Here is a 27,016-nt window from a genome sequence, read left to right on the forward strand (position 1 = left end):
CGTTAAACACTCTGCCCATCCAAGTCTGGGGCACAGAACTAGGCACCATTAAGAGCTGAAGAGAAAATAATTTGCCACAGAGGTAATTCATCTTCTTGGGAGAAAAAACTTTATGAATTAAATTATAGGCTTCCAGTTGAGATCGGGGTGAAAAAGTAATCAATGAAGAGTTGATAGCAGAACCAGTTGCTCCTGCAGGGAACCAGCCTGGACATGACGGACCAAATTATCTCCTTCTGTTCTGCAATCTCTCATGAGTTTAGGATTAAAACTAAGAAATGGTGGGCGGGATTTGCCGACCACCCTGCCAGGTATTTTCCAGTGGCGGAGGCGGCCTGTCAGTGGGATTTTCTGGTCTCGCCGTCGTCAATGGGATTTCCCATTGACTGCACCCCTCGTCACCAGGAGACCCATACGTCGTCCGTGAGACCAGAATATCCCACTGGCGGAACAGCTGGTAAATTCCGCCCGATATCTGTCAATTAAAATTCTGAAAGTAAATGAAGAAAAGACTTTGCCCACTTCATCAAAGGATAGGTGATACATAGATTTTTTAAAATAAACATAATAGATGAAAGCATTGCAACTATAGCACATGGGAAAAATAGAAATTGTGAGTATCAATACAACGCAATCTGTAGGATATTGAGAAATGCAGAGAAGGATTAAATGAGAATTGCCAAGCCTCTGGCATAATGATAGATTATGCCTCTAACACATACTGCACGTGGACAAAAAAAACCTAAAATTATCTTGGATGATTCTTGGTTTGCAATATTGTAAACTTCCATTACCAATAAATACTTGAGTTGGCATACTGCAACATCTTTAGTGTATGGAACATTAAAACAAATTCTATAGTGCATGATGCAAAGGTGCACTCTAGTAGTTTCCATTCCATTCACATATCATTATAATATTAATGACGACGCAAAGGTATCATATTCCTGCCCAACAAGGAGACACTTGAATGACAGCTTAGGATAGAAATGCCACAGACAAGTGGATGTTACTCATGCGCAGTTCTTTTTGATAGAAGAGTTGAAATCTTTAACTTCCAACCCAGCTCTCTTGCTTTGTCAAATTTTTCCGTGATGCAGATGCAGAGCAATGTAAAATGGGTGACAGCAAATCGGAAACTCCCAAATTTCCATTTGACTTCAATGGAAATAAAAAAACAGGCCGTCAATTCACTTTTACCCACTTTGCACTATTACCCAAAGGCAAATTGATCATCAGGAAGGATTGCAACCTGCAATGTTCATATATTTATTAAATGATGGATGCAAGTTGTTGTACATTTCAGGTAAGTCATGCATGGTGAGCTGTAACTTACGTAATGAGCTCTTTCTTTGAGTCTTTGCTCAGAAGTTTGGACTGAGAACTTGGAATAGTAACCTCACCAGGGTATCTCCTCTCTTCCATACCTTCCTCTGGGCCAATATCTTCTTTCTGTGATCATACCAAGTCAAATAATAAATAGGCAGATGTGTTAGAGTTTCTGGTTTGGGAGCACAAATTATTACCCAAAATTGCACTTGCTTTAGATAATGCTTTATTTACCTGAGTTTCTGTTCAATCTTAATAGTTTATCGCTAAATGCAAAAATCTACGCTGGCCAGTGCAAATGATTAAAATGTATTTAAAATATTAAAAAGTAAAACTTTTAGGAATCAAAAAAAAATGCTTTGGAAAGTATTTCTTAATATATTTAATAGCAGTAACAAAATAACAACTTGCATTTATACAGTGCCATTAATGACCCCAAGTTGCTTTACATGAGTGGCTTCAAACAAAATTTGACCTAAAGCAACATAAGGAGATATGAGGGCATATGATCAAAAACTTGGTCAACGGGTTTGGTTTTGAGGAATGCCTGAAAGGAGAAAGAGGTAGAGGGCGCGATTTAACCACTGCGTTGTGCCCGCCGCAGATCTGGGCATGCCGGTTAAATAGAAGGAAAGAAAAGAATTGAGATTCGTGCCAGGCGCAAATCAGTTAGCTATTTAACTGGCCCCCTCCCAATGGCGAGTTCTAATTCACGCCAAAATATGGTGAGCATATCATTAACCCCAACTTGCATTAATTTCCACCACATTGGCGAGATTGAAGTTCAATGTAACATCCTCACGGGAATTAACTGACTCCCTAGCGAGAAATCACGTGGGCGTTGTTTAGTACTCCTTTTTTAAAATGTGACGCTGGTGCAATAGCTGCTGAGGGCAAGTGAGGAAGTGAGTAGCCATTTTGATTTTCTGGCATGCAGCTCAAGGGCACTGAAGCTGCTGCCTCAGTGCTCGGGGTGAGAGGGGATGGCCGGTTCAGGGGGTTTGGGCTTGGCTGGGGGGCTGAAATGTTCCATTTGCGGATCGTCCCTGGGCCTGGGGCTGGTGTGGCGAGGAATTTTTTGTCCGTGAGGCCTTCAAACCATCTTTAGATATTGTGGATACCCATAACAGGGGCATCTACAGCCTGTCTGTTCTACCAAAAACTTTGAGGACAGAACCCTGTTCTTTGGCATTTGCTGAAGGTCATTTTAACTGCCTTTGACTGTGAGCAGCCTCATGCTTCACAGCTGAAGGCTATTGCTAATAAGGAATTGACTTTGTGAGAGCACTTCACGGCTGCAGGTTGTGTTTGCTGCTTGCTCCTTGCTGCAGATGCCTGGAGGCTGCTGTTGCTGAATCCTCCTTTTTTGTAGCCGGAAAGAAGGACATTTTTTTCTTAGATACCTGTGTCCTGGAACACTGGACTCAGGGGGATGTATGAGTCAAGAAGGCAATCAGTTTTGAAGCAAGAAGATGCTGCGGGATCGGGTACTTGACATTGTTCCAAATGGGCCACCGGTTAACGCCGCTGAAGAAATTTGTCGCAGATTGCTGATGCTTTTGTTGCTGATGTGATGAGTGCTGCATGTAACTGGCATGTCACCACGGGTTAAACACGTTAGAAGTCAAGGATGTTCAACTGCACCTTGAGCACCAGTGAAATATGTGGATGTTAGGACTTGGCTCTGGTGAGATTGGGTCTTGTGGGCGGGCCTGCACAGCAGGGCGTCATGCTGGAGGAAGCGGGGGAGGAGGGTCATGTGGTCTCGTCTGAGGAGGAGGAGCCAGAGAGGGGGGTATGGTGGACGAGCCAGGGAGGAGTTGCAGGAGGAGCAAGAGGGTGGGGTCTCAGGGAGGCCCTCATCCTATTCCACTTCTCATAGGACAAGGCTTTGTCCGTCAGCTGACCTCCTCACATATCCCCCTCCTTCCTTGTGCCCCCAAATTCCTCGATCCACCCACCATCACCCCTCACCTCATCCCTCACCCGACTGCCCTGTTCCACTGTCCCTGGGTCTGTGTAACATCACCCAGGGTGATGGACCTGTGTTGGCACTGCCAGCAGGTCAATATACAAAGCATGAGACTAATAATCACTCGCTCTGAGGAAAGCTCTGGTGCTCCTCAGTTATTGCCAAAGTCTGACTCCTGTCTTTCTGCTGACAGCGTGCTCACACCCATCCTCTGAACGGGGTCTGTATTAGGGGCATTTGATCTTGGACCACAGTGCTCGAGGGGTGGGGGTAGGGAGGAAGTGAAGGACAACAAGGGGGTGGAGTGTAGGCAGGCCCGCTGTGAAGGTTAAGGTGACTGAGGTTTCATATGTGTCAGGTGTAACATGTTTTAATAGAGAACATTGGACATTTCCATTCCCCCTAGCTACAGAGAGTGCCCCCTCCCCCGCGCCCAATGCCCAATCAGTGATCCTCAATCTACTTGATCTTACGTGCTCTACTGCTTCTTCCAGGTGTGTCCCCAGGATTCACATCTGAGCTGGAGGCAGTCTGCTGCTTTTCACACCCTGTGGCCTTCGGAAGTGAGCCTGGTGGAGGGCCTGGAGAGGGAGGACTGACTTACCGCGATCTCTGACATCGCCGTGCCTCCTGTTCTGCCTGCTGCTCTTCAGATGCACCTATGTCCGGAGGGGGGATTCGGAAGAACTGGAGACCGTCGCCGTCTCCTAGGTGGCAGGGCCCGGGTTGGCCTCCAGTGTTTCTTCCTCCCTGACCATGACCATAGGGCCCTGAGTTAACCAAACCCTGGGGGTCTCCAGCCTGGGAATGGAGGCAGCTGCAGTGAACTCCAGAGGCCGCTGCATCATCTGGTTCAGCCAGTCCCGGCGCCTGCCTGTTGTCTGCACCATGATGCCGATGTCTCGGTGATGCTCCTCATAGACTGGGCCATGCTCTGCACTGCCTCAGTTCTGTCCACCTGCATCTGGGACACGTTCCTCAGTGATTGAGACATGCTCTGCAGTGCCTCGGCAACATCCACCTGTTAATGGGACATGTTCTTCAGCGACTGGGACATGTCGAGGCCCTCAGACATGGTTGTCACAGACTGAGCCATGCCTTTCAAGATGCTGACCTTGTTCTCCAGGCTTTCCACGGTGGTCGCCACCCTAGCAGTGTTGGCTCTGTATCATGCATTTTCGGTATCATCTCCTGCGCCCGTAGCCTTTGGGAATCCTCCAACTGGCTATGCACTCGCTGGATTGTCGCTGACATCCCCTCCTTAAACTCAGGGCTGTGTCATCGTGTGGTGAACCACTGTACACCTGTATTAGGGGATGTTAGGTAGAACCTGTACTACAGGTTCGCCGGTAGCCCCTGCCGGCTGGCTCCGCCCAGTAGGAGCTGTATAAATATGCGTGTACTCCATTGACCTGCAATTTCTCCAGCTGCAGCAGGAGGCCACGCATCTGACTGCAATAAAGCCACAGTTGTACCCAACCTTAGTCTTTGTGCAATTGATCGTGCATCAATTTATTGCAGTCAGATGCGTGGCCTCCTGCTGCAGCTGGTGAAATGGCAGATCAACGGAGGACACGCATATTTATACGGCTCCTACTGGGCAGAGCCAGCCGGCAGGGGCTACCTTACATCCCCTAATACAGGTGTACAGTGGTTCACCACACATAGCATCTGCATGAGCTCTGGGATAACCTTGTCCAGAGGCTCTGCTTCTGACTGGGACCCAGACCTATGACTACTGACTCCCTTGGATGTTCCTGCCTCCATCTGATGTGCATCAGCAACTGTGTAGTGCTCTCAGATTTTGCCCCAGAAGCCTGTCCACTAATGTCACCCACTGAGTTGTGTGTCTGCGTTGTTGAAAGGTGGGGGTGATAGCTGTGATGCCTCGATAGTCGTCTCCTCAGACCTTTCCTCCAAGGTAATTTCTTGGGTGTCAGTTGGGGGGGAGACGACTCTCGATGACCTGGCCCATCAGATGGAGATCCTGTGAGACAATGGACATGTAGTCATGAGAGGGAAGGATTATTTTGTCTGACATGAACAACTCACTTGAGACAGAGGTCTAGGTGAAGGGGCAGTGGATCTACACTGCTGCAGCGCAGGCCAACCTCGTGGTTGGTGACTGATCTCTCCTCGGTCAACCCCTCAATCGCCATGGCCCGTTCCTCATTGGGGGTGAGGACTCGGATCTCTGGTACTCTGCCCCCCCCCCCCCCCCCCTCCCCCCGTCTTGGTCCTTTCCCACTTAGTATGGGCTATCTTCTCCTATGGGGACAAAGAGAGGCCTTTGTAAGCCGCATGCTTGATGGATCAGGAGAATCTATGGCAGGTGGCATGTGTGGACACTGCACTGGACATGAAGGGGCTGTGCTCATGGGTGCCGGGGTTGCTGAGGAACAAGCATGAAGATAAGATGTCGGGAGGGTGCGAGGTGTCAGCCAGTGATTTGTGGGGGTGGGTTCGGAATTTGGGGTGTGGCAGGGGAACTGATGCCAGGAGAGAGGTGGCAACTTATCCTTCCAGCTCGGTGGAGGTTGATGGTCTTCTTCCCACATTGTACCACGGTCCTCCTGGTCATGCTGCCCACACTGACAACCACTGCCACTTATCCCCAGGAGGTATTGGTGCCCCAGCTGCAGGTCCTCCGACCCTCTCACCCGTCTCGCATCCATAGTGTCCAGAAGCTTGGTCAGGTGGCATCGCCAAAGCAAGAAGCAGGTCTGCGCAACTTGTGTGCCATGCTTGTGTATTGACTGAAGTGAATTGTGAGGGAGCACATAAAAGCAGCTCCCCTTTATTAGTGGTGAGAAGCTGAGGCACAAGTTTGGCGAATCAGACAGTGAGACAGCCAACAATGGCAAGATGTTCGTGTGGCTCATTTCCGGCACTAATGCCGTTAAATACAGGCCTCAATCTCGACGATGCGGCCATCGAGAAACCTCCAATTGCGCCCAAAATGACACTTAGAAATGTTTTGGTTTAATTGCGCCCAGAGGCAGTATCACTTAGGGTGGAAATTCTGGACAGCTGAGAGCAGAAACGCTAATGGTGGCACAAATAAACTCGACCAATCAGGAGTCCAGAATTAGAGGAGCACAAATATCTTAAACCAAAGGGGATTACAGAGGTACACGGAGGAGTGAGGTCATGGAGGGAATTCATCAACAAGGATGAGAATTTTAAAACTGAGGCTTTGTTCAATGGGGAGTCATTACGGGTCAATGAGCCCAAGTGTGATGACTGAATGAGACCGAGAGGGCAGGCTGCACCTCGGTTCATTGTCTCTTCAAAAAGACAAATCCAGGTCCTGTTATCATTGGAAATCAATCCAGCCCAATATACCAATTCAAACTTGTCACGTGAAAAACAAGAAAAGAAATTTTATCAGAAAGTAGGTATTGAAACAAAACCTCGAACTCTGCATAATAACTAGATTTGAGATCCTGCTAAGTAAACAGAACATCATTGTGGTATCACATTCTATATATTGATGTCTGTTGACCTTGTAGCTACATTGAAATATTTGGGTCGAATGTATAGTGACCAGCCAATGAACAGCACGTGCTGTCCATTGGACGTGCCCTGGCATATTTAATTTCCATGAACTTTTGCACAACAAGTTGCTTCAAGTGCAAGTGTGCAAGTTAGGGGAAAATTGCTGGTGTGCATGGGTAATGTCACTCATAATTCAGAGGTCCATGCGAATGCTCTGGGACATGGATTCAAATCTCACCAGGACAACTGGTGGAAGTTAAATTCAACTGAAAAACCTAGAATATAAAGCTAATCTCAATAATGGTGACTGTTGCAACCATCATCAATCGTTGGAAAATCCATCTGGTTCACTCATGTCCTTCAGGGAAGGAACTCTGCCTTCGCTGTTGTCTATCCTCACCAGGTCAGGAAGAGATTGGAGCTCCATTTCTAAACGGCTCCCCAATCTCTAGATCCTCCAACAGCCTAAAGTGAGCCTAACTGCACACTTTAAGATGCAAATTTAGGTCCCCCCATTCTGGGCAGGATCCAGATCGCGCATTTCACAAGATCCCGTAAGATCTCGCGAGGGGTGGTGAACCGGGTAAATCTCACAAGGGGCCTCTCTCGAGATTTGCCGGCCACATTGCGTTGTGAGTCCCGGCCTTTAGATTGCACCCCTTATGAAAGAAATAAAAAAGTCTGTGCGGCACATTCTACAGGGGATATGCGTTCTGTAGTGCAAGCAATGGTTCATTTCCTCAACTAATCAGGTTGAATCATAGTGTATGAGCAGGAAATGCAAATAGGAATACTTGATTCAATATCAAATTACGTACAGAAAGCAAAATAAAGAAAGTGAAATAAAGGATTTGGTTATGAGAAATAGAAAGAAAACGACAGAAAGTTTAAAAAAACATTCTCCAGCAGCAACTAAAAACAGAATGAATGGAACCCAACAATTGTAAAATTTAACATCCAGTACCAGAAAGAGCAGGGGCTGGATTCTCCGTTTTCGAGACCATGTCCACACGGCATCATAAACTGTGGCCTTTCACGCCAGAAAAACTGGCATGAAAGGGCCACATATTCACAGCCCTGCAGGGGGCTCGCAGGGACCCGGAGTAAATCTTGCAGCTTTTGCTGCAGATACGGGCCCCGTACTTCCGGGTCAGAAGCCGCGCATGCACACGGCGGACTAAGACAACGGAGCTGGACCTTAAACATGGTGCCCTCGTTCGGCCACGCGCCCAACCCGGGCCGCCCACCCGTATAAGGCCGCCCCTGCCCTCCGATCGGCCCGTCTCCGACCATGGTGGCCGCGGAGTGAGTCCGCAGCCGCCATGCTAGTATCCCGACTGGCAGGACCATGTTAGATCCACGCCATCGGGACTTTGGCCGGTTGGGGACAGAGGATGACGGGGCAGGCCTCCAGCAATGGCCGCAGGTAGGGGATATTCTCTCGGGGCCCGGAGAATCGGGGAATTGGCGCCGGTCCCGATTCCATGCAGGGAAATGGCCGCAGGTAGGTGATGTACGGCGCGGCGACTTTTTGATGCCGGCCGTGATTTCGGCATCGGGGTGCAGAGAATCCAGCTCTTTTGAATGGTGAACCAGATCACGAGATACTGTTTTTGCACAGCATATAAAGGAGTAGTGCATCTCAGGCAGCAACTTCTGGATTTCTGCATTTAACTGCATATCTGCACTTATTTAAAGTTGCTGTCTGAGTTTTGCTTGAAAAACAGTTAGTGCCATTATCTATGTTGTAATTTCTCACCCCACATATCACAATTCAAAATCTGATATGTACAAAGAACAAAGAAAAGTACAGCACAGGAACAGGCCCTTCGGCCCTCCAAGCACGTGCCGACCATGCTGCCCGTCTAAACTAAAATTTTTCTACACTCCTGGGTCCGTATCCCTCTATTCCCATCCTATTTTGTAAATGTGCATTTTTAAAAAAAAAGGGAAATTCTGCAATCTAGCACTTCCATTGGAGAATGGTGGTCACAGTGATAGTGGGAATTGAGAAAATGGATCGATGAAAAATAATGGACTGCAGATATAATTTCCAGAGATGGGCCCCTACCAGCACCACTGGGATTCTCAGATCACAGAATCCCCCCAGAAATTAGTTTATTTCCAAACATTATTCTGTTAACAGCTTAAATGTAATTGCTACAAAATTGAAAAGCCAACTGCAAATCACATTCAGACATGCCTTACATAAATTATCAAAAGAAAATCCCTGTGCATTACCTCCTTCTCCTCTTCCTTATGTATCTGTGCTTTTGTGTAGTTGACAGGTGCATCCCATCCTTCTTGTTCACACAACGCTTGGTAGTACTGAGGAGTTATCAAGATACTGTTTAGGTACGAGGGGGGAGATTCTGGTGTGGTTAGTGCAGAAATGACAGTGGCAACTTTGTCCCGGTTCCTATTCTTGTTCATGCTTAAATCAAGTGTCCCATTTTCATCCACTTCAATGTCTGTAATCTGTATTTAAAGAAGGCCAACAACTGTTATCAATTGAAATAAATGTTATCTACTTTACTGTATTAAAGGGGTTGTATTACTTTGAAGATCATTTTCCAGAACATCAATTGGCAGTGCAGTTTTGTAGTTGTTTTCTTGTTGCTTCAAATGCAAACATAATCCAGTAACTCCATTTGATGACCAGCTCTGCCAAATCTTAAAGATTGTGGTCAACCTTTCATCCTTTAATAAAGGCCTAAAAATAGCTATTTTTATAGCAGGTTCTGGCTATTCCCAATAAGTGAAGTAGCAATGTAAGGATTTGGAAAGTCTGAGTTTATTTAAAAAAGAAATATTTAGCATAGAACTGATGCAGGAAATATGAAGGCAATAGAGACAAACTACTGATACTAAAGTACACAAGTTAATTGTAACTCAGAGAAAAAGTAATTATGTTTCACAGATTCAATCTGCATGTTGTAGAATGATTTTGCTTCTGTAAGTTAATCAGACAATTTTGCTGAGAGGAACCTTCATCAGGTCAGCTTGAGGACATTTTGGCATAATATAATCTGCTTAACTTTCACAATTATTATGTTAGCAAGTTTGTGGATACACTTTCATGTATTCTGAAAGAAAAAGGAAATAATATTTACTTGTAGTTTTGAGACCATGATTCAAACAAATTCATGTCCCAAATGATTTACATACTTTATATATTTACATATTTTTATCTGATTGACATCAAAACTGGGAAGTTTCTTTATATAAACCTAAGGACATAAGAAATAAGAGCAGGTGTAGGCCATTCAGCCCCTTGAACCTACCCCACCATTCATTAAGATCATACTGATCTAATTGTGGCCTTAACTCCATTTCACGCCTGACCCCCATAACCTTTGACTCCCGTGTCATTCAAAAATCTGTCCAATTCAGCCTTGAAAATATTCACTGACCTAGCCTGTTGAGGAAGAGAATTCCAAACACTAATGATTCTGCGAGAATAAATTCCTCTTCAGCTCTGTCTCAAATGGCAGAACCCTCAATTTGAAACGTTGCCCCCTAGTTCTAGATTGCCCCATGGGTGAAAACATCTTCTCAGTATCTAACTTATCAGACTTCCTCCTAAACTTATACGTTTCAATAAGGTAATCTCTCATTCTTCGAAACTCCAATGAGTATGGGCCCAACCTGCTCAATATTTCCACATAAGAAAATCCCCTAATTCCAGGAATCAGCCTTGTGAACCTTCTCTGAACTGCTTCCAATACAAGTGTATACAGAAAGTCTTACTTAAAGTTGTTGCCGACTCTGATTGCCTTTGACTGAGTGACATGTTAGGCCATTTAAGGAGCAGCTCAGAGTCAATCACATTACTAAGCCAATCAAATTACTAAGGGTTTGGAGTTCCATGAAAGCCAGACCAGGCGAGGATGGCAGATTTCCTTCCCAAAGGGACATCAATGAATCAGATGAATTTTTATGACAATTGATGATAGCTTCATGGTCACCATTACTGAGACCAGCTTTTATATTCCAGATTTATTCATTGAATCCAAATTCCACCAGCTGCTGTGGTGGGATTTGAATCTATGCTTCCAGACCATGTGGTTGGCCATCTGGATTATTATCAGTCTCATAGTGTTATCATCTCCCCTTCAGCCACTAGATGGAACCCAGAATTTTAGCACAGAACGCCAGCAATAAAGACAGGACTGGAACCAACAGCAAGGAAAAGAGCAGGCCCGGGGGCCTAAGGTAAGATCATAGGGTGAGAGGCAAGGCGCAGTGTGATTAATGTAAGAAATTGCCATATTTTACATTTTATACTTTTTGCAGTAATTGAATTAAAACCTGGGAAAGGTGCATATAGACAACATGACTGCTGGAGAGGTTAGTGAGGTGTTGTAAAATAGAGGGAATCATTGACTTTCAGGTGAAGTGTTCTGCTAATAGAACTTGAGAAACATTTACTTGTTTACAGATAGATAGCTCATGGAATATTGTTTCTGTTTGAAGGACCCCTGGGGTGCAGATAATTTATGAGTATTGTATTTGGTCCTGGCCAAACAAGTCAAGGCAAGTCTTGTAAGAAGAGACAAAATTATGACTTATGCTTTGGTACAGAGGATGTAGTTAATCATGGAATCTCTAAATGCAGAAGCAGGCCAATTGGCCCACAGGGTCTGCACCGACCATCTGAACAATCAGCCACCCAGGCTTGTACACCCACCCTATCCCTCTAACCCCACCTAACCTAACCTTTTTGGACACTAAGGTGCAATTTAACATGGCCAATCCACCTAACATTTTTGGACTGTGGTAGGAAACCGGAGAATCGGGACGAACCCATGGAGACATGAGGAGTGCTAACCACTGCGCCACAATGCCATGGGAAGAGCCAGGTCTGTCTGAAATGTCAGTTGGTCCTAGAACTCTCATCTGACAGAAATGTTTCAGTTTGGTCTAAAAGGTTCTCTCTCTCTTCTGCACAGAGAAAAGCAAGTAGAAACCTGGGGCGAAATTCTCAGACCTCACGCAGGGTCGGAGAATCGCCCGGGGCCGCCGAAAATCCCGCCCCCGCCGTGACAGAAATTCTCCGCCACCCGGGAATTGGTCGAGCGGCGAGCCCCCTGCGGCGATTCTCCAGCCTGCGATGGGCCGAAGTCCCGCCGCTGGGAGGCCTCTCCCGCCGCCGAGGTTTGAACCACCTCTGGTGGCGGCGGGATTGGCGGCGGGAGTGGGCCCCCGGGGTCCTGGGGGGGCGCGGGGCGATCAGACACCGGGGGTTGCCCCCACTGTGGCCAGGCCCGCGATCGGGGCCCACCGATCGGCGGGCGGGCAAGTGCTGTGGGGGCACTGTTTTTCTTCCGACGCCGCCACGGCCTACACCATGGCGGAGGCGGAAGAGAATTCCCAGCGTGCATGCATCGGTGGTGACGTCAGGGGCAGCCTTTCGGTCAGCCCCGGCACTGGGCGGCAGGCGTCAAAGGCCGTTGGTGCCGGTTTTGGCGCCAGTCGGTGTGGTGCCAACCGCTCCGGCGTGGGCCTAGCCCCCAAAGGTGCGGAGAAATCCGCACCTTTGGGGAGGCCCGACGCCGGAGTGGTTGGCGCCACTCCGCTACGCCGGGACCCCCCGCCCCGCCGGGTAGGGGAGAATCCCGCCCCTGGTTGTTAATTGTATTCATGAGTGGTATTTGAAATATATCGGTTTGCTTAATTAGAATATAGTGGCTGGTTTAGTGGGTAAATTAAGGTTTTCTCTTTTCTTTAGAACTGTTGTAACTGTCTTTTTTATTTTATTTTTTAAAAAAAATTTAGAGTACCCAATTCTTTTTTTTCCCAATTAAGGGACAATTTAGCGTGGCCAATTCACTTAACCTGCACATCTTTATGTTGTGGAGGTGAGACTCACGCGGACACGGGGAGAATGTGCAAATCCCACATGGACAGTGACCTGGGGCCAGGATCGAACTTGGGTCCTTGGCACCGTGAGGCAGCAGTGTTAACCACTGCACCACCATGCCGTCATGAACTGTTGGAACTGGAAATCTATTTCTTTGTGGCGAATTCAATAAATTATTTCTTTAAATTCATGTTTTTTAACATAAAAGATACCTACGGGTCAGTATTATCACTCTTATGGTGCAGTAACATTTGCTCACATTCAAATATTGGGCTCTCGTCCAGGATCAAGGTAGGATGGGGAGGTGAGGTTGTGAAGCAGGACCCAAGAGGGGAGATGAGGCCAGGAAGTAAGGTGGTTTTGTGAGCAGGCAGGCCGTAGAAGAGGTTAAAGTGAAATTGACATTAAATGAATACACTGACACTACTTTATTAATTATGTTACAATGAAACATGAAGTAAATCAATGTTTAGTGAGGACTTACTGGGTGAGATTCTCTGATCCTGAGGCTAAGTGTTGACGCTGTCGTAAACGCTATCGCGTTTCTTGACGGCGTCAACATGTGCCTCAGGAGCAGCGATTCTGACCCCTACAGGTGGCCAGCATGGCACTGGAGCGAACCACGCAGTTGAGGCTGCCGATCCCGGCGTCAGATGGGCGCCGCGGGTCTGCACATGTGCAGTTGGACTGGCGCGATTGCCGTGCATGAATGGTGGCTCCCTTCTCTGTGCCAGCCCAGACGCAATATGGCGTAGGGCTACAGGGGCCGGCGCGGAACAAAAGAGGCCCCCAGGCCGAGAGGCCGGCCCACTGATCGGTAGGTCCCGATCGCGGGCCTGGCCACAGCGGAGGACCCCCCCCCCCCCCCCCCCCCCCCCCCCCGGGGTCGGAACCCCTCCCCCCCAACAGGCCAATCCCGGATCCATTCACACTGAGGTCCCGCTGGGTAAGACCAGTTCAGAACGGCGGCGGCGGGACTCGGGTTTTTTTATATGGCCGCTCGGCACATCCTGGGCTGAGAATTGCTGGGGGGGCCACATAGAGCGGCCCCCAACCGGCGCCGCGCCAACACCAATGGCATCGATTCTCCGCTCTCTGGAGAATCACATCCCGGCGTCAGAGCGGCGTAGCGGGATTCACGTGGCCCCCTCGCGCGGGCTCGGAGAATCTCGCCCTTTGTACCTCTTTAAGTAAGGTGACCAAAACCAAACACAGTTCTTTCGGTATGATCTCAACAATGCACTGATTGGTGCTCCAAACCCTAATGCCAACATTTTTTATGCCTTCCTATTTACCTGCTGTATCTGCATGCTAACGTTTTGTGATTCATGTACAAGGAAACACAGATCCATCTGTGCTGCAACATTCTGCATTCTCACTCAAGCGGACAAGGAAATATCTTAAGGCACGACTATCTCAGCAGAAAGCCATTACAATTTAATGAAATAACAGGAAAGCTATGATGAGGGGCACAGTCCACAAGTGCCTGACACATTCAAGGGCTACCCAGGAGACAGCAGGAAATGATGTCAATAGATAACCTTAAGAAAACAATTAGAAACTGATCACACACTATCTAAACTAACCAGGGGCTGATCGTGTGAAGACCACATGTCACCTTGTACCCTATGTTGAACAGTGAAGCAAGAAATGCACTGAGCTAGTAAAGTCACTGCTTACTTTTGTCAAGTATAACTTTTGTTCCTGTGTTTATCACTAGGTTGCCTAGTTTTGGCTAAATGTTTAAAGTCTCAAAACAACAAATTAATATTGAGTGAGTGTAGGCTCACAGATTAAACAGGTTAAACACTCCCCAAAACTTACAATGGGTCGACACCCACTGGTTCCCCTCTATCCACCCTACTTATTACATCTTCAAAGAGATCTAATAATTTGTCAAACGTGATTCCCCTTTTGCGAAACCATGTTAACTCTGCCTGATTGTATTATGATCCTTCTACTACATCTTTAACAATGGATCCAGCATTTGCCCAACAACATATATTAGACTAACTGGTCTGTGGTTTCCCGTCTTCCTTTCTTGAACAGAGGTGTTAAATTTGTAGTTTTCTAATTTGCTGCAACTTTCCATATTCTAGGGAATTTTGGAAGGTTACAGCCAATCCTTCAACTATCTCTGCAGCCACTTCTTTTTAGGATTCTTGGGGATTTGTCAGCCTTAAGCCTCATTGGTGTTCGCATTACATCTTCTCCAATGATAGTGATTGTTTTAGGTTCCTCTCTCCCCTTTGCCTCATGGTTTTCTACTATTCTTGGGATGCTTTTTGTGTCTTTGACTGTGAAGACAGTTGCAAAACATTTATTCAAAGCCTCTGCCATTTCCTTGTTCGGCATTATTGATTTCCCAGTCTCACCCTCTATGGGATCAATGCTCACTTTCACTACTCTCTTCATTTTTCCGATATGTATAGAAGCTATTACTGTCCATTTTTATACATCTTACAAGTTTTCTCTCATCCTCCAATTTCTCTCTGTTTTTTTAATGATCCTTTGTTGGTTTCAAAATCTTTCCCAATCTTCCTGCCTACAACTAATAACAACATTCACAGTTAATGAACCAAACACTTAGCCCACAGGTTTGTAGAGAATTAAAACACGTTTTACAAATGCGTTTTCATTTACATGCTGCCACTTTAATGATGCGGTCTGTCTCTTCATTTTAGTGCTTGCTTGTTGGCTATTTCACTGGGTAAATAACAATGATTTACAATCCAACAACTCACATGAAGTTGAATAATACTAGTTCCATTTGTTTGAATAAAGCATTGGATACTCTGAAGGTGCTTGTGATGTCTAGATTTCCATTTTCTCCCTCAGAAAACTTAGTTTTATATTCTTCAGTGATAATTTCAGTGTGAATGACCACTTTGTACATACATAGCTCACCTTAGTTGACAAATCTTGTGCTTTTGTGCAGAGGTTCTCTGGCATCTCTCTACAACGTGTGGATAGGTTGAGGATAGCTGCAGCTGCTATATGAGTGGCTTCAGTGTCATGACTGTAACTGTAGATACTGGAATGGCAGGAATGGCATGGGCTCTGTACAGAGGCACTGGAGAGTCGGCTGGAGGAAGTCACCGGACTTGAAAAGTGTTTGGCTGACAACAGATGCATGTGAAAAATGAATTAGAATGAGTGCAATAACTTTATTAAATTTACAATTCAAACTTTTTTTCCTAATCCATTAAAATTATGTTTCTGGTTTAAGTGACATACCAGACACAAAGATATCTACAGAAACCAAATAAATATTTAACAGGAACGTAAAAGTGGCTCTGAAGAAGAGACATAGGACTCGAAACGTTAAACTCTGTTTCTCTCTCCACAGATGCTGCCAGACCTGCTGAGTTTTTCCAGCACTATTTTATTTATGTAAGAGCAGGACGCTGTTTGATTTGTGGCAAAGAATCTGCCAAAAATTGAATAAATGCTTCAGTGGAATATTAATATTGAATCCAGCATTTAACACCAGCATAATAAAGATATGGGACTGTTCCTAAAGTCTCTTTGATATCCCAGTTTACATAATATTAAAGTACAACACATTACGAAAAGAGAAAATTAAATTGATTATTTAATCCTTCAAATCTTTAAAAAAAATTTTTTACAGTACCCAATTCACTTTTTTCCAATTAAGGGGCAATTTAGCGTGGCCAATCCACCTAGCTTGCACATCTTTTTGGGTTGTGGGGGTGAAACCCACGCAAACACAGGGAGAATGTGCAAACTCCAGACGGACAGTGACCCAGAACTGGGATCGAACCTGGGACCTCGGCGCCGCGAGGCCACCGTGCTAACCCACTGCCCCACCGTGCTGCCCTTAAACCTTCAAATCTCAGGGTGAAATGTCAGGTTTCTCATAACTGTCACTGTTACAAATGAGATAGTTTTCATTGGGTGACATTTTAAGATGCTTCAATAATTGTCCTGCCTGTATCTATGGATTTGATACAATTCTATGTGCATTATGTAACAGGTAGGGGTAATGTAGTATTTATGTTACGCGTCAAATAATCCAGAGAATGCGAGTTCAAATCCCACTGTGGCAGTTTGAGAATCTGAATACAGTTTAATTAATAATCCTGAGAGTGAGTTAAAAGTGGGAAGAGGGAAAGAGGGAAAATCTTATGAGGAAAGGCTGATGGGCTTGAGGTTGTTTTCGTTAGAGAGAAGAAGGTTAAGAGGTGACTTAATAGAGGCATACAAAATGATCAGAGGGTTAGATAGGGTGGACAGCGAGAGCCTTCTCCCGCGGATGGAGGTGGCTAGCACGAGGGGACATAGCCTTAAATTGAGGGGTAATAGATATAGGACAGAGGTCAGAGGTGGGTTTTTTACGCAAAGAGTGGTGAGGCCGTGGAATGCCCTACCTGCAACAGTAGTGAACACGCCAACATTGAGGGCATTAAAAAATTTATTCGATAAGCATATGGATGATAAGGGCATAGTGTAGGTTAGATGGCCTTTAGATTTTTTCCATGTCGGTGCAACATCGAGGGCCGAAGGGCCTGTACTGCGCTGTATCATTCTATGTTCTTCTATGTTCTAAGTATATATGGTCGAAAATTTGTTTGTTTTTTTAGTCAATCAGAAACATTTGTGAATCTCGCCTCTAAAATGGACAGGGTTACCTAGAAAGCAGACAATAAAAAACAGATGAGTGAAAATATTTTTAGTTTCAAAAATATTTAATAATAGGCTATATTAATTATAAGTCAAGCAGAAGTAAAACTAGGATAGCAAAAATAGGAGTAACAAATTGGGGAGAAGAGAAAGGGGAAACAGAAGTAAAGCATTGAATTTTAAATTTAAATTGACAAGTAATGCATATTTATCGTCGGGTTAGTATGAAAGTAATGAAGTTACTCATTGCATATAGTAGCTTAGTCGCTGTAACATGTTCGTTTCAGCATCTTTTTAAAATGATTTCATGGAATATGCACATCACTGACTAGGCCAGCATTTATTAGCATCTCTAATTGGGGCCTCACAGTAGCATGGTGGTTAGCATCATTGCTTCACAGCTCCAGGGTCCCAGGTTCGATTCTCGGCTGGGTCACTGTCTGTGTGGAGTCTGCACGTCCTCCCCGTGTGTGCGTGGGTTTCCTCCGGGTGCTCCGGTTTCCTCCCACAGTCCAAAGATGTGCGGGTTAGGTGGATTGGCCATGCTAAATTGCCCGTAGTGTAAGGTTAATGGGGGGATTGTTGGGTTACGGGTATACGGGTTACGTGGGTTTAAGTAGGGTGATCATTGCTCGGCACAACATCGAGGGCCGAAGGGCCTGTTCTGTGCTGTACTGTTCTATGTTCTAATTGCTCTGGAGAAGGTGGTGGTGAGCCGTCTCCTTAAGCCACTGCAGTCCAAGGAATGACAATATAGTTCCAAGTCGAATGCTGTGTTGCTTGGAGAGGAACTTGCAGGTGGTGGTGTTCCCAAGCATATTCTGTATGCAAGTTGAATAACTAAAAAATAGTTAACCAAGGAAGGTTTCAACTTCCTGGAATTTCCAGCAGCCTTAAAAACTGCATAAAATGACCATGCAGTGCAAAACTACACTTTTACTGTCAACTTATTACAATGGTCCAAATGTTATGTGGATTTTGATCTCAGCCAACCCATCAGAATTGTGGTGTCAGTGGGAGATGATCTCATTATCATGGGATAGGTGAGCACCCCATATTCTCCCTGACCTCAGCAAAGCAACAGTCTTATTTCCCCCTCACCAATGGGACTGATTGACAAAACTGTAAGACTTTTGGGTGATGAAGATGTTCAACCCCACTGATTGAAGAATTAGGGAGATCGTACTGGTTCCATACTTTGGTTATGATTGACTTTCTATGGGGATGGTGAGTGGGTAGAACACTTGTTCTTACAAAGCATTGAGGCATCTTTCACGAACAGGTTTAAGATGCCTCAATGGTTTTGCTGGGAGATTCACCCATTTCCTGCTGGAGTATCAGTGGGAAACTAGGGGAATTAATTTTAGCACTACTACATATCAGTGATTTCTGCTTGCTAATATTTTAATATTATGGAATACTATAATCATTTTGGTCTTCAATACTTACATTCGCAAGCTTCCCATTCTTGAACTTTTGATGTTACTGTGTGCTTTCCAAATACTTGTGCATCAAAGCTGGCATAATCAAAGGGAGCCTTAGTACATTTGTCCAGTTCTTTTGATATGGTGGTATGAGGTGTGCTGATTGACTGTGTGGATCCATAACTGAACTGAGCAATCTCCATTTGTTTCACCAGACACATTGGCCTACACAGCGGACAGAAAAGCTATGAACTATTTTGTCTTTTTATTATTTTATTACCCAATTTCCTCCCCAAAGTTCCCCTGCTAATCACATTGTACATTATTCAGAAGGACATCCAGCTCTTCTCAGCTGCTGTCAGTGACATTCCTCGAAGCCCCACCAGGTGGCACACTGAATCAACTTGAATGTGATTCTTTGCATCTTTTCCTTTTGTCCCACAGGTTTACTGAGAAGGATTATTGTCTGGAACAATCCTAAATGTGGATATCAGTAGAGACTGGAATTCTTAATCTTATCACTCAGGATTAAATTCTAGGCAGGGCAGAGCAGCTGCCTTGAACCTCCCCCCAAAATGGGTTTGATTCATTAATGTGGTGGGAAAGGTAGGCTTGCCAATTGCAGCAACATAGCGGCATCACGCAGGCTGGCCTGTCACTACATCAGTGAGGTACACTCCCACTCAGAAGGTGAGGGCTAAAGCCTTGTTGGGCAGCAGGACTGGAGGCAGTTCCACAGTTCTGGGATCATCTCCAATGCTGACAAGCTCTGAACTGAATGGCCACTGATCGTGCATTCAACGACCAACAAAAAGGTCCAGAGCAGCAACGAGATCGGATACTGCTGCTAATTATCGTGCCTCGACATTAACTATATCAGAATTCGAAGAAAATGTGGATTCTTTTGGATTAATCCTCTTTAATTGCTTCTACATCATTTATTAACAACCTTTTCCTCCTCTCATCTTTCTTTTGATTGCAGTATTTTGCCATACCTCCCCCACCTCTCCGCTGCTCCCCTAACTCATCCATCTGGGTGAAATGAAAACTTGTAATCCATATACAAAAGATATCCCACGTAAAGATAATAACATTGCATGCTACCAATTATTCTCTGCTTTGTGCTGCAGTAATGCTGATTTTTCTGATGCAGAGCAGAGAAAAAACAACCAAAATCATTATGCCCAATCCTCATCAACTTTCTACTTCATGCGCACTTCTGGTGTTTTCCTGAAGGGGCATGGAGCACTTCCTGGATGATTTCACTAGCAAGGCAGGAGCAACATCAGGACATCTCCTATCTCATTTTCCCAAGTTTTAAGCTTAGAAAAGTGCAAAGAAAGGTGCCCATTTCAAGCAGGCCTTCCATATAGAAACATAGAAAATAGGAGCAGGAAGAGGCTATTCAGCTTTTCAAGCCTGCTCTGCCATTCATTCAACTCAGTAGCCTAACCCTGCCTTCCCCCCATATCTTTTGATCCCCTTCGCCCCCAAGTGATACGGACCGAGCAAGGGCAGAAGGTTTTTTAAAAATTAGTGCATCATGATCAGCACAGACATGGAGGGCCGAAGGGCCTGTTTCTGTGCTGTACTTTGCTTTGTTCTTTGTTCTAACTGCTTCTAGAAAACATATATGTTTTGGCCTCAACTGCTTTCTGTGGTAACGAATTCCACAGGCTGACCACTCTCACTGAGTGAAGAATGGACTCAGACTCCTCAGATTAGAGGAATTCAGAAGGGTATTGATGTGTCGACTGTGGAACTGACTCATAGTGGACACAGTTACACATTCAAATGACATTGTTAAATAGCTCAACTTTTTCCTCAACATTTTGAACAATACATTGATCATAATATGTTACTGTCTTGTTTAGTAATCTTAGCTTTGTGTTATTCTAAACAAAACAAACACAAGCTTCTGCATTAAACAGTAATAAAAATACATTTTGAGATATATCACATACAACTAGTTTATTTACATTCAACTTTATTTGATTTCAATGGGATGAAAATTGGATAATTCTAAAATGGGCTGTTGATCTTGCCATAATGGCCAGAGTACTGCCTCGGCAATGCAAGTGGAAATGAATTGCAGCTTTACCACTGACTGGACACTATAGCCTCTGGCAGCACTGCTTATGGTGAGAAAATTAAAAATGATAACATCAAATGAGAATATACCTCAGCATTTGGTCTGAGTTTTGTCCAACCCTTGTGAACTCATTCTGTTTATCCTGGCATTTAGCCAGTTTCTCTGCTGCAGCAATTGGGCAACCGGAGAGACTATAAAACAAAGAACATTAATGATGTAATGGAATCCATGGCTTCAAAGCTTGTACTTTTTGAGGCAGGCCCCAATTGGACCTGAAATGGAAACTTCAGCTAACTGGAAAGGAAAATGAACCTTCGTGTCTCAACAAAATAAATGGAATCAGACACAGAATATTCAGGTTTCTTGAGAAACCAATACTGTTTGACACCAGATAAAAAGACCCTGAGCCATTCAAGCTCAGATCCCAATGGGGTATTATAGGCAAACTGAAGAGGACGGAATTTTCAGTCGGCGGGATTTTCTGTTCCCGTCCAAGTCAATGGATGTTTGAATGGCTTGCCGTATTTTCCAACCCCACCTGCTCCATGACAAGACCATTAAATACAGCCCAGAGGCTGAATTCAGGATCTGGGAATAGGCAAATACACAGCTGTTGCAGCTGTGATGCCCTCAAAACCATCTTGAGCAGAGTTGAGGAGGTTCTGCAGACATGTGCCATTTTGGTGGAAGCTGTGCCCCTGGAATTCAGTTGTGGTTGAGTTCTGCCTTTGGCTTGAGATCAGGATATATCTTCAAAGAAATAGAGCTTGAATTCTACTGGAGAAAGCCCAGAGCTTTAAAGGACTTTGTGGATGAAACCTGAGGTGTGCAGGTAAGAGCATGTCTGAATTTTGTGGATTCATTGTATAACCAGGGTACGTATCCCTTTGGAGAGGTAAGGTACCTTTTGGGTCTGGTCCCAGATCACCTTTGGTGGATGTCGGGTGCCCTTTGGTGCAGGTTGGGTGCTCTTTGCTGGAGATCGGGCACACTTTGATAATAATAATAATTTTTATTAGTGTCACAAGCAGCCTTACATTAACACTGCAATGACGTTACTGTGAAAATCCCAGAAAGGTAACATGCCCTTTTGAATTGTTAAGAGTAGGCATAATGTGTGTAAAAAGTGCATAAACTCATTTCTGTCAAACTTATTGGAACTGTGAACAGATGTGCCAAAATCAAATGTCAAAACTGTCAGCAGGACCTGTCAAAAGGAACTGTCAAAAGTATCAAAAGGACCTGTTGAGAGGAGCTTTCAAGAAGACTTTTTCAGAAGCACCTATCAAAAGGAGCTGCCAAGCTGTCATGGCATTTAAAAGTTCTGCCCTTCAAATCTTTGCAAAAATGTCGTAGAATGTTAACAAAACAATTGCTTGCCATTTTAACCTGTCCATTGACATAAGCTTCTGTTACTGGCTTAGTGCTCTATGACTGATTTCACAACCATCCTTAGCTAAGTAGAGTGTGGTAATTTCACAGATTGATTGGGAGCTACAAGTGGTTATAGACCCTTTGATGTGCGACTACGAGTTCCAATGCTTTTTGTTATTATGGATTGTGCTCTTGAATGAACTGTTTGAGGAATGTAAATGTAGTAAATGGTTGAGAGTTTTTTTTTGCAATATAGTGACAAACTTTGAACTTAATTTTATTGAACTTTATTTTATCTAATCTCTGCATGGGCCTTTAGCACTGCCCATTGTGGATACTAGGTGAGTTGGCATTGTGGGTGTGAAAGAAAAGGTGGTAGGTGGCAGCATGTGTTGGTATAATTTGGAGGAATGTTTCATGTTTTATTCTTTTATTTTATATTGCCGACACAGTGCATGACAGGCCTTATGCCTAGTCTGCCTCCGCTCCTGGCATCTTCCTCAATTCCTCTGAGGTTGTTTGTCCAGCTTATAACCCAACTTGCAAAATCTTATGTCCAATTTTAAAGGTCAGGTTTGCAGAGCCAGCAATTCTCTCATCTCGGCCTACCCAACATTGGGGGGAAAAATCTGGGCCAAAGTTTTCACTTTGATGTTATATTTTCTTATTTGAGGGCAGCACGGTGGCCTAGTGGTTAGCACAACCGCCTCACGGCGCTGAGGTCCCAGGTTCGATCCCGGCTCTGGGTCACTGTTCGTGTGGAGTTGGCACATTCTCCCCGTGTCTGCGTGGGTTTCGCCCCCACAACCCAAAAATGTGCAGAGTAGGTGGATTGGCCACGCTAAATTGCCCCTTAATTGGAAAATATAATTGGGTAATCTAAATTTATAAAAAAAAATATTTTCTTATTTGCATTTGTCTTCAAAGGCCCCACATTTATTTTTATCACTCTCTTCCTCTGAATGTATTTTTAAAAAAAATTAGAGTACCCAATTATTTTTTTCCAATTAAGGGGCAATTTAGTGTGGTCAATCCACCTACCCTGCACATCTTTGAGGTTGTGAGGGTGAAACCCACGCAGCCACGGGAAGAATGTGCAAACTCCACATGGACAGTGACCAGGGGCTGGGATTGAACCTGGGTCCTCAGCGCAGTAGAAAGCAGTGCTAACGACTGCGCCATTGTGCCGACCCTCTGAACATATTTATAAAGGTACATAATGAAGTTAGGAAAGAGGTAGAGAGGTCTGGGAGGGAATTTCAGAACTTAGGGCCCAGACTGCTGAAGAAACAGCATCCATGGTGAAGTGATTATAATTGGGATATGCAAGGGGCTGGAATTATAGGAGCTCAGACATTTCAGAGAATTGTAGGACTGGAGGAAATTACAGAGATAAGGGGGGGCGATTCTCCAAAATGGAGCCCAAGTGTTCGCGCCCTCGTGAACACCGCCGCGTTTCACAACGGTTGGGCCCCGTTTGGTGGGCCCCGATCGCGGGCCAGACCCCATCGGAGGCCCCCCTGGGGATGGAGACCCCTCCCCCCCACAGGCGTCCACCGAGCGTTAGCGCAGAGTTCCCGCCGGCAGTGTCCAGGGGTGAACGGCGCCGGCGGAACTCTGTCGTATCTGTGTGGCCGCTCGGCCCATTCGGGCCGGCGAATTGGCGATCTCGCCAATTCCAGCGGCCTGCCAAATGAGCCGGCGCAAATGCCGCCGATTCTTCGCACCTCGGAGAATCGGGAGCCGGCGTCGGGGTAGTGTGGCGATTCTCCTGCCCGGCGCGGGGCTCAGAGAATCGCGCCCAAGGAGGACAGAGGCCATGGAAGAATTTGAAAACAGAATTTGCCTCTCCATAGAGATCAAATGGCTAATGAGTGGGGTGGGATTTTTCTATATTGTGATGTCGAATGCATCACAGTTGTTTTACCAATGAAATAGGTAAAAATGGCCAGAAGAAGTCACTTCAGACAAAAAGGGCATTTTTAAGCATTTTCTTATTTATCCCTGTGAATCGTCTTCATTTCATATTTATGGGATTTCTTTTTAGAAGGTTTTCCTCTTAAGTTTAGTTTAGTTATTAGTTTGTTGAGACACTTTGTTCAGTCTCAGCTTGTTGATTTCTAGTATGAAATATGACGTGTGCTTAACAGTATTACTCTCAAAGTGTTCCTCTCCTGAGATATGAAACAACAAGTGATATAGTTATTCTCTTACTTTATTGAATTTAACCATTTTAAAGTTATATATCTGTCTCCTGGTCAAAACTGGCTAGACCAGAGATTCTTTTCTGTCATGATATGATGTGCTTATACCTTTAAGAAAGCGTATCTTAAACTACTGTAAATCATCAATACATCAAATACATCAACACGATGTGAAGCACTGTCCTTGTGACTGATAGTCATAGAGCCATTGAGTCATAGATGTTTGCAGCATGGAAACAGGCCCTTCGGCCCAGCTGGTCCATGCCTTCCAGTTTCTATCACTAAGTTAGTCCCACTTGCCTATGCCCTCTAGTTCTAGACTCCTCTACCTTTGGGAAAATATATTGACTATCTACCTTATCTATGCCCTTCATCATTTTATAGACCTGAATAAGATCACCCCTCAGCCTCCTACGCTCCAGGGAAAAAAGTCCCAGCTTATCCAGCCTCTCCTTGTAACTCAGACCATCAAGTCTTGGTAGCATCCTCGTAAATCTCTTCTGCACTCTTTCTAGTTTAACAATATCCTTCCTATAGTAGGGTGACCAGAACTGAACGGAGTATTCCATGTGTGGTATCACCAATGTCTTGTACAACTTCAACAAGACGTCCCAAATTCTGTATTCAATATTCTGACCAATAAAACCAAGCATGCTGAATGCCTTCTTCACCACCCTGTCCACCTACGACTCCACCTTCGAGGAGCTATGAACCTGTACCCCTAGATCACTTTGTTCTGTAACTCTTCCCAACTCCCTACCATTAACTGAGTAGGTCCTGCCCTGATTTGATCTACCAAAATGCATCACCTACTTTTATCTAATTTAAACTCCATCTGCCATTCATTGGTCCACTGGCCCAATTGGTCAAGATCCTGTTGCAATCTTATATCACATTATTCACTATCCGCTCTGCCACCAATCTTGGTGTCATCTGCAAACTTACTAACCATGTCTCCTACATTGTCATCCAAATCATCAATATATATAACAAATAACAGTGGACCCAGCACAGATCCCTGAGGCACACCGCTAGTCACAGGCCTCCAGGTTGAAAAACAGTCCTCCACAACCATCCTTTGACTTCAGTTGCCAAGCCAATTTTGTACCCAATTAGGTCCCTGGATTCCGTGAGATTTAATCTTTTGCAGTAACCTACCATGCGGTAACTTGTCAAAGGCCTTGCTAAAGTCCATGTGGACAACATTGACCGTACTGCCATCATCTACCTCCTGGTTATCCCTTCAAAAAACTCAATCAAATTCGTGAGACATGACGTGAGTCAGTCTGTATACAGCTGTGAAACAGGTCAGACATGTCTCACAGTGAACATTATCTGTATGTAGTCTTATTTTCAAACAACGAAGCCACATTATTGTTTCACCAATCCTTGTGTGTGATTGGTACCTTTATATTGAAGAGAAGAATGTAATATATTCTGTGCATTATTATTGATATGTTCAAAAATAAAAACTGTGGAAATATTTGATTTTAAAATTTGTTGGCTGGGATTTTCCATTCCAGGCCTCAGTCCCATGGGAGGGACGAGACTGGAAAGTGTTTCCTGCGTGGAGTTTGGTGGGAATTTGTGCTGAATGGTGCGATGCTGAGCTTATTAATTATGCAGTCAGGGGTTTCCCAACCCAATGCAGGTGGGGCGGGCTGGATGACACGTACCCGCCATCATATTTAAAAGATGCCTGGACATCGCCATCTTTGTCGCGAACCCACAGTGGAAGGAGGAGATGTCCTGGTGATCGCAAGGAGCTCTGGCCCATTGATTCAGTGATGCTTGCCTTGATGTGCTGCTCAATGCAGTGGAGGCCAGGAGGAGTGTTCTGCACCCTAAGGAGGGAGGCTGAGCCATGTGACCAACCTTACATGGGAGTAAGTTGCCAGTGTGGTCAATGCTCATGGTCTCCACCAGAGGACTGCCCTGCAATGCTGGAAATGGATGAATGGCTTCATCCGCATCGTTAGCATAGGTGAATGCTTAGCTGCCCACACTTCCCTCACTGAATGATAGTGGGCACATGGATCTCAGTGGGAAGGACACCATCCATGTAGCCCATACAAAAAAACACTACTCAAGATGACACTTCATTTCCCCACTGCAGTCCATCTAGTCTGCAGGTGGAGAGAACACTGCGGATCCCTGACCCTTCTGCACAGAGAGCTCAGGTATTTTCTGGGAAAGCGGGATGGTGGTTGGTTGAGAGAAGCAGTGGGGTTGGGAGATGGAGGAGTTTAGGTTTTGAGGGCACCAGCAAGCACTGCTAATGGCATGTTCTCCGAAGCTTATCCTTCTCTCTGTATGCACTCACTGCTTTGGAGGGTGTTGGTCCAAAATCCTTGTGGAGGACTAAGCAGTGAATCAATCACATACCACTCAATCCAATTATTTATTTGCAAGAATGGAAGTATGATCCAATTGTTCTCAAACACGTCCTCTCTCTTTGCATAGGAAATATTATGACACTTCAGGAAGGAGAGAAGATAGGATGGGGTCCTCCTAAACTGAGGAACCTGATAGTGTTTGAGGAATGGGTACCCGAGCTGGCAGCAACCGGCCCCAGCCTCAGCAGATGGGGAGGTCAATGGACAGCCTCCATCCATC

At 45.1% G+C, this 27,016-nt stretch overlaps 1 protein-coding gene across 1 annotated transcript in view; it reads right to left on the reverse strand.

The window, feature by feature from the left end:
• Positions 1-27,016, reverse strand: part of st18 (ST18 C2H2C-type zinc finger transcription factor) — a 458,310-nt gene that overhangs the window by 54,700 nt on the left and 376,594 nt on the right. Inside the window, exons 12-16 of the mRNA XM_038809340.1 lie at positions 20,912-21,013; positions 18,756-18,955; positions 15,570-15,781; positions 9,041-9,277; positions 1,337-1,452 (exon numbers count right to left, since the gene is read on the reverse strand). Of these exons, the coding sequence (XP_038665268.1) occupies positions 1,337-1,452; positions 9,041-9,277; positions 15,570-15,781; positions 18,756-18,955; positions 20,912-21,013 (867 nt within the window). The remainder of the gene's footprint in view (positions 1-1,336; positions 1,453-9,040; positions 9,278-15,569; positions 15,782-18,755; positions 18,956-20,911; positions 21,014-27,016) is intronic.

This window comes from Scyliorhinus canicula, chromosome 10 (genome assembly GCF_902713615.1).
Source record: "Scyliorhinus canicula chromosome 10, sScyCan1.1, whole genome shotgun sequence".
In the NCBI taxonomy this organism is placed as follows: domain Eukaryota; kingdom Metazoa; phylum Chordata; class Chondrichthyes; order Carcharhiniformes; family Scyliorhinidae; genus Scyliorhinus; species Scyliorhinus canicula.